The 14,350-nt window shown below is 34.2% G+C and overlaps 1 protein-coding gene across 3 annotated transcripts in view; it reads left to right on the forward strand.

Annotated features, from left to right (window-relative positions):
- The first annotated feature begins 314 nt into the window (after positions 1-314).
- LOC127870754 (serine/threonine-protein kinase VRK1-like) overlaps positions 315-14,350 on the forward strand; it is a 40,013-nt gene continuing 25,977 nt past the window's right edge. Inside the window, exons 1-7 of one of the 3 annotated variants that reach the window (XM_052413208.1) lie at positions 315-430; positions 6,188-6,271; positions 6,839-6,982; positions 8,455-8,510; positions 9,565-9,634; positions 11,978-12,174; positions 13,889-13,993. In XM_052413208.1, the coding sequence (XP_052269168.1) occupies positions 6,241-6,271; positions 6,839-6,982; positions 8,455-8,510; positions 9,565-9,634; positions 11,978-12,174; positions 13,889-13,993 (603 nt within the window). In that variant the 5' untranslated portion in view covers positions 315-430; positions 6,188-6,240. Of the gene's footprint in view, positions 520-6,187; positions 6,272-6,838; positions 6,983-8,454; positions 8,511-9,564; positions 9,635-11,977; positions 12,175-13,888; positions 13,994-14,350 lie in introns of all 3 variants that reach the window. The other 2 variants (XM_052413209.1, XM_052413210.1) reach the window with 2 other exon arrangements.

A 14,350-nucleotide genomic window follows, 5' to 3' on the forward strand; every position in this document is an offset into this window, starting at 1 on the left:
TTCACTATTAAATCCCTGAAATATGATTAAGGTAGGGAAAAATTGCACTTAATTAGGTTACATTGCACTAGAAAATGGGGAGAATATTGAATGTGTCTATTGTGATTTGTGAAAAGTCCTTTCTTGGTTTGTGCATGACATATCTTTGTTATTGCTTAAATCGATTCACCTCAGACTGTCCTTTTAGAAAAGGTGTGGCTATGGTGGTCTTTATGTGCAAAGTGTTGCATTAATTTCGCAAAAGTTGTCGCTTTTACATTGAAGTATATAGGGAAAATATTTAGTATAATGATACCTGTAAACAATAAAACCATCCGAGTCTATAGACGTTTGGGCGGAAAATACAAACAACCGGAAAAAAGAACACGGTTTTCAGTAAAACAAGTAAAGGAAAAGCGGTTTACACAAACGAAAGCATTTATATTAAACGGTAATTTCATTTACTTACAAAAAACATTTGATTTTCAAAACAGTGAACAGAAATCGACAGTTATAGAAATGAGTGAAAGTCCAATCTAGGTGATGATTGAATGATATTTATTTTCGTAACTGTAACGTTTCACCGCTTAAACGGTTCGCCCCTTAACTCGTTACATAACAAAGGCAGTCAATATTTTTTTTTGCCCAAAATTACCGCCGACATTCGGCTGCTTCCCAATTGCAAAAAATGACGTTTTTTCCCAAAATCTGACCAAAATTTCCCCAAAAATGACCAAATTTTCCCAATAAAGCCAATAAGATTACAATGTCATTTAGCGTTAATTTCGTAGAACGAGTGACGATAGAGCTTGTCGCGTCTTTGCCAAATGACAACTGACTTACGAATGTTCGCGAATGTAGCCGAAAAACGTTTTTACGTTGCTATCCACACATCTCTCTCTATATTGCGGAGGATACCGTCGATAATCGATGTATCCCGATTGTTAACGCCTGTTTTTAAACACGTCCAAGATGGCGGCAAGCAGACGAGAAGTTTGCGATGAGCAGCGAAAATGATAAATAACACTAAAATTTACAGCGGACATCACATGGTTATAAGGAGATAATTTAATGTGTGTGTCAATTAACGCAAAATACTACGTTTGAGATGAACAACAACAAATATTTATTAGAAATCTTCACCGTGAATGTGCGTCACGGAAATCTGTGTTGGGAAATTGGAGTTAGTGTACTCACAAAGTTAAATCATTTAAGATGGGTATCGTTCTAAAATGGAAAGAGACAAACATGATTTGATTTATATGTTAGTGGATCTGTGTATAATCAGATTCATATGCATATTCTGCTTTATTATGTTTGTCACGCTGTATAGTTTGGTGAAATGGCATTGAACTGAGGATGTCGATTGTGCAATATATTAAAAGGTAAACAAATGTAATGTATTATTTTAGCTCCATTTAATACAACATTAACACAGCAAGAACACTTAAGCATGTTAGTTAATATTTGTTAATGATTTCACCATATCATATTTTACTTTAAAAAACATCCTGAATTAAATTCATACTCTTAAAGAGATTATGATTAAATCATAATGGTACATATAAATTGAAGAATCTATAGATTATTGCAAGTTTAATATCCATGTGGAAGGATATTAACTAAACGTTGTAAGAAGACATGAAAGCAACACTTTATAATATAAAAATGCTGTCAAACATGAACTTAGCAATTTTTTTATTCTGTTCTTATAATCATATTTATAATATTTCCCAATTTCATGGTTTATCGCGCTATTTTTCCCAATTTCATGGTTTATCGCGCTAATTTTCCCAATCCAAATGCCACAGGCTGTAACAAAAAAAAGCAAAAAAAGCACTGCCAGTCAGTTTCTCAATATCATGTTGCATCGTATATCAACTAAGATCTTTGAGGACCATTTGCAATGACAATCAATTCTATCTTTCGTTGTACTTGCAATGCTCGACGCTAACTAGTCTGAGTAAAGGGTTGTTGTGTTTTTAATCCGGTTAGCTTTCGGTTCCGGGACAGTACTGGTAGTCTATACAAAAATATATAATAAAGGGTGACTTACAATAGTACGTTTCTCAGCTTCTTTAGTAATCACAACAGTTCCGCATGTCTGCTCGCATCAACGTCTCGTCAAGGAAGGGCTGTCTGTCTGCACGTTCACATACACGAGAATCACGGACCCGAATCTCGAGGAGCTAGGCAAACATCCACTGACATCCAAGCAAAGTCCAATAGAAGTTGGTTCCCTGCACACAGATGACTTAAGTCTATGAATAAAGAAAATTCTTTTAATTATTATATTCAAGAATTTCTTTATTTTTTAGTCAAACTCTGCAGTAAACATCTCTATCTATATTATTCTTCATATAGACCATTTTATTAATCAGAGTTTTCCCTAAGAACCGGCCGCCGGCCAAATTGACCGGTTCAATCGATTTTCTGGCCGGTTCAAATGCTGGTAACAACAAAAATTATGAGAGGTTTTGCAACTTTGATCGATGTAATTGTTAAAGTTAAGAAAAGACGAAATTAAACAAGCGAAAACATCGATTTAACATCGTTTTGTTTATGTTCTTTATACTTCCGTGTGTACGTTTTACCGAACAAGTATAATTTATAACGGCGCTTCTCATTGGCTGATTATTTTGAGTACGCAAATAACTACAAAACGGCGCTTCTCATTGGCTGATTATTTTGAGTACGCAAATAACTACAAAAATCGTAACCACATGGTTAGACATGCAATGAAAGTAATGCACTTGGAACTTGAAAATGAAGATGGAGAAAGTGACACTGACAGTGAATATGATTCAGATGCCATCATGGACTTTGAATAACTAACAATGAAAAACACAAAAAACAATGAACATGTTTCTTCAGTTTATTAATTAATGTTATTGTGTTTATCTGACAATTGTTTTCTCCAATTACAGATGTTTTTCAATGATATGGTTCTTTATCAACAGTTCATTCTACCAAGCTTTGTCAAAGAACTCATGAACTGGCTTTGGCATAACCAGTAGCTTAGTTATTGACTTGTTTCAAAATTCATCGCACACTATGCACAGTATAATTATTTGGCACTCCCCTCACAAATTTTTTAAAAAATTAGAAAAATTCCATAAGTGATACACAAAAAAACAAGTAATTTTCATCTCTAAAATTTCTGTCCAAACCCCCCCAAAATGCACCATTTTGCGTCTAGATTTTCAAAATTTTTCGGGGGGGGGCATGCCCCCGGACCCCCTTAGCAGGAGTGCCTTGCTTGGCCTGTTCAAATTTTTATTTGGCCTGTTCAAATAAAAGGAAGGGAAAACCCTGATTAATGACATAATCACCAGTGATATATATTCAAACACTGAACACATTTTTCTTGGTTCTAAGTCTATTCTTTCTTAAGTCTAAGAATCGGTTGGTGAATACAGGCCCAGATTTATTATTTTGATTATTTATAACCCAAATGATTGATTTTTCAAAGTTTTTTTTAAATGATATAATTATAATTTCTTTGATGTTCATTACATACCTGTGAACTTATGTCCATAGATACATTATCAACTCTGGCTATGATCTCTTTTAATCCTCAGGCCTTGGTTGTCAGTGATGTCTGACATGGACATAATTGACTGTTAGACCCCACCCCCCGGTTGGATTGGACAAAATTCAAGGGAAGTAATAACCTTTAAAGGGAGATGATTTCTATACCTGCCAAATGATAAATAGAAATTTTATTTCAATGGAGCGCAGTAGGGGGCATTGTGTTTCTGACAAACACATCTCTTGTTTAAATTTTATTTTTGATTTTTATGTCCCCCACCACTATAGTGGGGGACATATTGTTTTTGCCCTGTCTGTTGGTTGGTTGGTCTGTTGGTTTGCGCCAACTTTAACATTTGCAATAACTTTTGCAATATTGAAGATAGCAACTTGATATTTGGCATGCATATGTATCTCATGGAGCTGCACATTTTGAGTGGTGAAAGGTCTAGGTCATCCTTCAAGGTCAAAGGTCAAAAATACTAAGTCAAAGCGGCGGAGAAGGGGACATAGTGTTTCTGACAAACACATTTCTTGTTTACTTGAGCTTTTAAAATTTAATGTTTACATTTATCATTGTAAAGCATTTAATGACAAACTTTAAAACATGCCAAAATCTGTGAAAAGGCCCCTTTAATGATAGTTATTTAATAACAAGTGACTCTTTTGCATCGTCATTGTTGATTTCGGAAAGCAAAGTGCTGACTGATATTCAACATGTTGAAAGCAGTAGTTCTTCAGAAGAAGATGAAGGGCCTCCTAATAAAATGGTGCCTGATTTGACTTTGTGTGAGCTTATTATGTTGAAAACTGTTGATCATGGTGGTGTTAGTGGTTAAAGGTGCTGAACTCATTCATGTAATTTTAAATCCAAATTTGTTTTCCCAATTTCTTGAAAATGCCGATAAAATTCCCAATGTCAAAGCCATGGGCTATCTTCCCAAAAAGCTGACAAAAAGCCCTGACAGATTTCAAGGAGTCCAACAATTAAGAAACTTTATTATAGCATATTTTTTGGTCATAACACATGTCAATCCATGAAATGTTAAATTTTTATTTTATGTTAGTTTTCAGATCGAAGTTTTAGGTGACTGCTGTTCAATATTTGTTATATCATATGCAAAATTATTTAACGCATTCTAGTAATATTTAAGTTAATAATTGCCTTTATTATTGTAAGGTTTGAACATACACAATTTTCTATTATGCATTATGATTGCTTATAATTTATTTAACCTCGACATTGAGAAAAAACGATTATAGGAGCATTCTGTTTTGTTGGTGTCATAGTTAATAAACTTTATCGTAAGGATGTAACAGCCCTATATTTCTATTTGCCTTATATTTATTCTCCATAATATTTCTAACAATGTGAAAAGTGGGAAACGCTATGAAATAAAATTCTAATTTTATTTCAATATCATAATCAGGTTCTTGCACCATGAAAACATAAAATAAAAAATGTTAAAACAATATTATGCATGAAAAGCATTATTTCCACGAGGGTTACACTCTGTTTCCATCATCAGTCTCTAATGTAACTTTCCATGACTTTAACATTGAGGAGTACAGCATAGGAACCAATTAGTGTGGTTGGTACATGTATGACAAATTGATAATACCTACAAACTGCAAAAAGAACACTGAATTATTCACACTTAACTGATTCAGTGCCATTCCCACCTTCAGTACCTTGGGGCCACAAAACGTAGAAAGTGTAAACAATTTTGTGAATTGTGGCAATTTTTATAGTAATGACAAAAGGTCATTGTTTAAAACTTGCAAAACCAAAAGCATATAAGTCTGTTTGCCTCCATTCTTTTGGACACTGCACAATCTCAGTTTGGAACAATTTATGGTACCTCAAGACATTGTAAAACGTCATACCCCAATTTCGACTCAACTAGACAAATTATGGTACGATAAGGGTTTTAACATATCAGAAGTGTATTAATAAGAGTTAATCAAATTAACTAGTGACTCTTATAACAAATTTATGTTCAGACCGTTGTGATGGTATTAAAATTGAAGAAGTTTGAAGGGACAACTATCTGTAAGAGCTATTGAAAATCCCTTGAAGACGAAATGTAGACAAAAAGTAGACACAAAGCCAATAAGGATCTGTTCAAGATAAGTACACAGGATTAAAGAGTGCTTTTTGTTCAACCATTTGCAACTTGTCTCAAAAAGTTGGATACTATTTGGAATGCAGGACAGACCAAATGTTCGCTTTTTGTGATGTTCAAATATACATGTACAAATATATCACAAACTGTTTAAACTTTGGAGAAGCTATAAATAATATTAACAGATATTTATTTGTTTTCGTACCTTTATGCCCAATGATTTCAACCAAAAAAAATTGTATTCATTGAACTTAATAAATTGTTGTTTTAGATGGTATGTCAGATCTTTGTTAATCTATTTTTGATTTACATATGTAATATGAGTGCTATGTAACCAATAAGAATAATGGAGTTGGATAATGGCTTTGCTTTGTTTCAACTGCAGTAAAAATTTACGTTTTTGGTTACAAAAAGTAGTTCTTTAAAGTAAACTGTCTATTCATTAATTCAAAAAGAAACAACAGCCTAATGTGAAAGCACCTTCAAATCCACACAAGAAATCAGAAATAGTTTTCATGTAACTCTTCATTATTGATTGCTTTTGCTTTAAGTTTCAGGGGTCCGCTGTTCAAAGTTAGTCCAAACTACACCATCCGTGACCAACATGCCACGTGCAAAGGCTGGGACAGCTCCAGGTTTGAAACTTAAACAGTCTTAAACAATCGTTTCTAAAGCATTGTTTTGTGAAAGAATAAAATGATACTTTATATTGCTTCCCCTAGATCAGTTATCTCTTATCAGTAACTGTCTATAGATCTGTAATCTAGCCACACTATATGTGGCTTACCCTGCTTTTCGGCAAATGGCTTCGAAAACCGCTCTGCCAAAGAAAATTCTACTTGGCTACATTTTCTTTCTCCATAAAACACCATTATATACCCTCATGAAAGGATTTGTCAGTTCTAGGCAAAATTGGCTGACCAAAATTTTGAGCCCAGGGCTTGCACTGGCAACTTTTTTAGAGATGTCATTTAATTCATGAGTACTCTGTGATAGATAGACGTTTATTGTATACCCTGATAAAGATGGAATTGGTTTTAACTTTTACCTAAAATGATGTTGAGGACTGTGCTCCTTACATGGTGTAACATAAATGGAGTTTTAATATTTGCATGTTCTTATAGATGAAAGACTACAATTTCAATGGCCACCTGGTCTTTTAAAAATGATTATTGGATTGAAACAGTTATCGTGTTTTTTAGCCAAGAAGCCCAGAGTTTCAAAGAACAGTGGCCATGTACTAGCTGAGAAGTTTCCAAATGGTGAAATGCTGCGAGACTTGTGTAAGAAGAACTGGCGGCTGGGAGATGTTATAGGGCAAGGTGGATTTGGACTGATTTACCTTGGTGAGTTACATGTATCAACCGGTGTCATTTTTAAAAATATTGTTTTCTTATTTTTATTTTGAGTTACCAGTATTAATATTGCTTTTTTAAAGTTTAAAAATAATTGAAATAGGTTTTGTGACCAAAATAAGAGTATTTTACCATAGTGTAATATAAGTTTAACATTTACTTTCAACAATTTGCTCTAAAGAAAACACATCATGACATGGATTTTATTTGGTATTTTTCAACTTATTATTAAAGTCCTAACCCAATGGGACCCAAAATTCCACTCGTGATTAATATGACCTTCTAGCCCATCTAGTCCTAGTTTTAGGTTTATTTGCACTTGAATATTTGAATGCTAACCAGAGAATTTCTGGTTTCTTAACGGTTATAATTTAGTAAAAAATGGGTAGCACTGTTTCATCTTTCTTGTGTCAGTGTGTGTGATATTATTGTTCTGGAAACAAAATAGAAGTAAGATGTGTAAACGTCCATGTAATAATTCTAAGCACAAACATCCCTGAGTGATATTGGAATGTAAAATGAGAAAGAAACAGATATGAAAGCTAACTGCTTGATTCAAAATCTGGTCATGCCAGGGCTTTTTTTCCTTCTTTGGGAGCCGCCGAAAAACAGCCCTTTCCCCTTGGATTTTTTTCCCCTCAGCAGGTAAATGTTCCCCCAGACTTCATCCCCCCCCCCCAATTTTTTTTTCTTTTTTTTTTAAACTTCAAATACATAAGTTAACCTGATCCAGTGTAGAAAATACATATTGCATAATTAAATTATCTGCTGCCTTGAATTAGTTTTAAAAACAGCAAAATATGTTAAATTGATTATTTAAGACTTTCCTTATTATCTCCAAAATCCAGCTTTTCGCTTGATTATTTTTCCCCAAAATCCAGCATTTCGCATGATTATTTTACCCCTCAAAAAAGGCCAGGCTTTTTCCCAAAAATAAGATTAAAAACCCTGCATGCAGATAATAGGTAACATTCACATGCCACAATGTTATTGGTCCTAATGTAAAGCTTGCATTATAATACTATATTGAGAAAAAATATAATTTAAGTATGTTAACATACAAAAATATGCTTGTTTAGATATCTAATAATAATTTTGATTCAATTGTCATTTGACAAATATTCTTAGATTAAAGCTAGGAGAGGGTCAATATTTTTAAACTATACAAAAGGGATTGTTTGATCATACAAATACAATCTAGTATCGCTCTGTGCAAAGGGGTTTTGATGCATGTGCATAAAATGTCGTCTCAGATTAGCCTGTGAGGTCTGCACAGGCTTATCAGGGACGACACTTTCTGCTTTTCTGATATTTGTTAAAAGAGTCACTTCTCAGCAAAATATAATTTAAGCGGAAAGTGTTGTCCCTGATTAGCCTGTGCAGACTGCTCTTGCTTATATGGGGCGATACTTTACGCACATGCATTAAAACCCCTTTTCACAAACCGCTCAATTATGTTTCAGCCTCTGACCAAGAAACTTCCAAAGTGGGACCAGATGCCAACTATGTTGTCAAGATAGTAAGTTGTTTTATAAATTGCTGATTGCATCATGCAGTTTAGCATTCAGCTTATTAATTAATTGCAAGTAATTGATATGTTTATTTTCAATTTATTGTATAAGTTGTTGAAAATAGTTCCATATCTGAGAAATTCATTATTGTATATAAATGATCCATTGACTATTTGTTATATAACTTTGAAGAACCAATACTATAATATTTCATGCCTTAACTCATTTCCTTCTTTATACTCAGTTTAATATATCTGCATCTGATGACTTGAGAAAACATATGGACAAATGAAAGCATCACTGCTGTCAAGGAATTTCAACTTTAAGTAAACAATGTCTGTTAAATTCTAAATGAGTGTGATTTTGATTTTGACCCACGACCTAAGGTTTCCAGATATTTTCAACTTTCACCCATGTGTATAGGGTTTAAACCTTATATACAAATAATGCAAAAATATGTTATATTATGTGTATGTGTTTTGCCAAATTGTATATTATATATAATTATTGCCAACATATGTTAGGGATTAAGCTTAAACCCAATGACAAGAGGTGCCCCCTTCCATTTGTATGCCCCACCCATCTAAAATGTGTGGCCTGCATAAGTTTTTATGCCTCATCCTTTTCAAATAATTTTTACTCTTTTTTTTCATGTGGAAGTACAGTCACACTGATATAGTTTTTTGGTTTTTGACGATATATTAAATGAATATGCTGTGAAATCAATTATTTTTTAATAAAGGAAAAACCTCATGGAATGTGTGCTGAATTGATGATTATACTTAAGTATAATAACTTAAGAAGAAACAGCACATAAAGTAAATTACACTTTGGAAAGAATCATCTGACTATTATTCACAACATAGGTCAACCTGCCATTTTTTCCGACCAGTCCCCCTTTCATTAGTTTAGTCTCGATAAATCTAACATATATTAATTATATAATGTGTTTAAGGCAAACACTGTGTCACTTCATTTGTTTGAATTAATTAAGGCTGGCATTAAACAGGTACTTGCAATTACTTCTTATCTGTGTTACCCCTTTATTTTGATATTTTTCAGGAACCCATCAGCAATGGACCATTATTTTGTGAAATGCATTTCTATCAACGAGTTGCCAAACCTGAAATCAGTAAGCATGTCATTAATGACTTAAAATTGGATCTCTTCAATTCAACCTTTGAAATTTATTCTAACAGAGCTTTAACTTTCAACTTTTTTTGAAATCTCAATAAGCTGTTTTATTTTGATACATTTTCAAATCATAGTATGTTTTACTCAAACTTCCACATAAATTGTTCACATGGCCAAATTGTTTATTTTTCATGCACATTAAAAAGAACAACAATTATTAGATTATTTTTCATGCACCTTAAAAAGAACAACAATAATTAGATTATTTATCCAAATACAATACAAAAATGCGTGTCTTTTTGTAAGTTGCTTAAATGGTAGTCAGAAAAAACAAAGTGATACAATTAATAATAATGATTATTATTATGTTTGATATCATTTATTTTGAAAATGTTCCTTTGGTGTGGAAAAATACAGTATTACAATATATTTTTGTATTGGTAATTCTTGCCAAGTGTAATGCTCATAAATAGAGAATACATGATTGGTGCCGAGATGGAGAATCCAGTGAGGCTTAGAAAAAGAGAATTAGGAAAGCTTTAGCAAGCCCTATTTTTCTTTTTCGGGCTGAACCAGATAAACTTTCTCCATCTCGGCACCAACCATATATTCGATTTATCCTGCTTCATGCCATTGACACATTTTATCAAAGACAAATGATAAATTGACATATAACAATATAATTATTCTTCTCGAGCCTCCTACATGTACACAACATTTCTGACAACCGAATAACTACCGAGTGTGTCATGTCAAAAATATTTCCACTTTAAACTGTTCGTTTTAATACTTTCCTATTGAAAATATGATAAGAAATAAAAAAGATTCGAGAATGTGATATTTTTCTTGGTATATATATTTTAATTACCATAGCAGCCGATTTTGGTAAAATACTTAACCATTGTGTAGTGTATTGGAAAGGTTACACTCAACTATGTGTCACAGCGTGCATAGGAATACACTACTTCCTGTTGACCGGAGAAAGGAAAATTTATTTGACCCTGCTTTATGGGGTAAATGTTTGCAACATAGGCAGGATATAAGGATATACTTACCTTAAGCCAGTACTTCATTGTAATGCAGTTATCTAAATAATCCGTTTTTGCTAGGCACGTTCTAATTCATATAGTTTGACAGCAATACAATTGTATGAACCCGCCTTAATCAAACGAGATTCAGAACTAAACAGCTTTACAACTTGCAAGTGCAAACCTTGAAGGCTAATTTTTATGACCCCCAGTATATACTGGGGAACATATTGTTTTTGCCCTGTCTGTTGGTTTGTTTGTTGGTTTGCGTCAAACTTTAACATTTGCCATAAATTTTGCAATATTTAAGATAGACACTTCCAATTTGGCATGCATGTGTATCTCATGGAGCTGCACCTTTTGAGAGGTGAAAGGTCAAGGTCATCCTTCAAGGTATATGGGTCAAAATCGTCAAACTTTATCATTTGCCATAACTTTTGCAATATTGAAGATAGCAACTTCATATTTGGCATGCATGTGTATCTCATGGAGCTGCACATTTTGAGAGGTGAAAGGTCAAGGTAATCCTTTAAGGTCAAAGGTCAAATATATGGGGGGGACATAGTGTTTCACAAACACATCTTGTTCTCACTGCTTATGCTACACATTTATGGTTGGCCCTGAGTTAATGAGACTCAACCATGTAATAATACCCCCACAAACAAAGTTTAGGGGGGTATATAGGAGTGAGCTTGTCTGTCTGTCTGTCGGTCGGTCTGTCGGTCGGTCCGTATTAAGTGTCCGCTCTCTAATTCAATTATTTTTATCCGATCTTCACCAAACTTGGTCAGAAATTGTATCTAGATGATGTCTAGGCCAAGTTAGAACATGGGCCTTGCTGGGTCAAAAACTAGGTCACTTGGGTCACTTAGTGCGTTTTTAACATTCAGCATGTTGTCCGCGCTCTAATTCAAGTAGTTTTCATCCGATCTTCACCAAACTTGGTCAGAAGTTGTATCCAGATAATGTCTAGGCCAAGTTCGAACATGGGCCTTGCTGGGTCAAAAACTAGGTCACTTGGGTCACTTAGTGCGTTTTAAAGATTCAGCATGTTGTCCGCGCTCTAATTCAAGTAGTTTTCATCCGATCTTCACCAAACTTGGTCAGAAGTTGTATCTAGATGATGTCTAGGCCAAGTTCAAACATGGGCCTTTCTGAGTCAAAAACTAGGTCAAGGGGTCACTTAGTGCGTTTTAAAAATTGAGCATGGTGCTGCTGTTTATTGTGAAGACGACATGCAAAATATGTGTCTATGCGGCATGTGGGGGTATTCGTCACGTCTGTGACAAAGCTCTAGTTTCTCTTACCAACAGTTGATAAATGGATACAGTCTCAGAAGCTCAAGTACCTTGGCATTCCAAAATACATCGCCAGTGGTCAGCATGTGTTCAAGGGCACCACCTATCGTTTCATGGTCATGCAGAGATTCGGTACAGACCTGCAGTTGATCTTTGAAGGCGCTGGCAAACAGTTCTCGAAGCAAACAGTGTTTGCATTGGCACTACGACTGGTAATACATAGACCAAATATACTAGATATGAGTGACTATTTGTATTACCATTTAGATTGCAAAAACTAAAAATGTCAGGCAACAATATGTGTATTTATTATATACCTGTTTAATGCATTTAACAAAATACAGGTTGTATCAATCGTTGAAATAAAAAATCCTGTATTACGCTACTCACTGTTTCCAATTTCTGTATTACCATACTAGCCGAACTACTTCGACCCATTTAATGACGTCACATTCCGCGCACGGAAAATATAAATATTTTAAATTACGAAATATATTACGTAGTACATCGTGTGACGTCATTTCTGTGACGAAACACAATAGTTTTATCTAAACTCTCTGGAATTTAAAGACATGTCGGATGTGGTGTTTTTTAACAGTAAACTATTTGTTTAAAATATCAAACAAATTCAAAACGTATTTTGGAGTGTGTGTTCATTATGCTTAAATGTTTATTTCGATAGGAGTACAATAAAATAGTGTGGTTTAAACTAAGTTTCGATAAAGACATGGAAGAATATAGGTGGAAGTGCATATTGTTTTAACGTTTTTATTATAAACATCGGATTAAAGTCGTCAACTTGTTATAAACATTGGATTAACGATGGCATTAAGGTAAGCGTGTCGGAAACATGTGTTTTCCCAGTTCGAATGTTTGCACGTTAATTTACATAAACTGTATTCATACGCGTCTTAAAAACTATGGCGTACCGTTTTAGTCATTGTTTTGTCAGTTTTGTTAAAGTAAACAATACAATTGTTAACTGTTTTCGTTAGTTGTTGTATATAATAAAAGGAATATTACACTAGTCAATTGTTCCAAGAGTTTGTATCACTCTCGTGGCTTGTGCTATTTCGCATCACACTCGAGGCTCCGCCTCTCGTGTGATACGTCAGTGCACAAGCCACTCGAGTGATACAAACTCTTGGAACAATTGACTAGCGTAATATTCTGTATGTATTTCAATAGTATTTCACATATGTGGCTTAAATTGGTTCTTATTTTATTATATGAGACTTTCAGAGTAAGCTCTAAGTGAATAATGGTTTGAAATAGTTGTCTTTCTTGGTAACTGTAGAGGTTTACATTCACTTTCACAATGAATTATATTTGTAGCTTTACATTTAGAAAACATGTATTTTTAGCTCGGCATTTTCATAGAAAACCCGAGGTATTGTCATAGCCAGCTCGTCGTGTCGTCCGACATCCGCGTCGTGCTAAAACCTTAACATTTTGTTAAAGTTTTGAACATAGGCTCTAAAATCAAATTGCTTCCACCTACAACTTTGAAACTTTATATGTAGATGCACCTTGATGAGTTCTACATGCAACACCCATTTTTTGGGTCACTTGGTCAAAGGTCAAGGTCACTGTGACCTTTAAAAAATTAAAAAAATAAAAATTATGACAAGCTTTCATTTATTCAAAACTGCTACCGTAGCCGAGCGTGGCACCCGTTATGCGATGCTCTTGTTTATTAAATAAGCATAATAAAGCCAGTTAAAACACTCAATAATGGAACTAGATAGCTGTTATCAATGTTCAGAATGTTCAATTCAATTCATTTAAAATAGTTATTATTAAAAAAAATTCTTATTGTGTTTTGTTTCTTCTTAAATAAGCATAATTAGGCTATTATCAATGAATACCATAATTTATGAAAGCCATTCCCATATCTGACTGTCAATTTTGCTGCACTGTTCTCAGATAGACGCTCTTGAATATCTCCATGACAACCACTATGTACATGCAGATGTGAAGGCAGCCAATTGCTTGCTGGGATATAAAAATGGGAAAGTGGAGGCTGACGTTGTAAGTTGTTGTGCTATTCTTACTCGTGGAGAATTTTATTTATTGTTCGCAAAAGTCATCACCATTTTAAAAGGGGCTTTATAACTATTATTATACCCCCACAAACGAAGTTTAGGGGGGTGTATAGGAATGAACTTGTCGGTCCGTCGGTCTGTCTGTCGGTCAGTATTAAGTGTCCGCTCTCTAATTCAAGAAATTTTCATCCGATCTTCACCAAACTTAGACAGAAGTTGTATCTACATGATGTCTTGGCCAAGTTCGAACATGGGCCTTGCCGGGTCAAAAACTAGGTCACGGGGTCACTAAGTGCGTTTTAAACATTCAGCATGTTGTCTGCTCTCTAATTCAAGTAGTTTT

Source organism: Dreissena polymorpha, chromosome 3 (assembly GCF_020536995.1).
Source record: "Dreissena polymorpha isolate Duluth1 chromosome 3, UMN_Dpol_1.0, whole genome shotgun sequence".
Lineage (NCBI taxonomy): Eukaryota > Metazoa > Mollusca > Bivalvia > Myida > Dreissenidae > Dreissena > Dreissena polymorpha.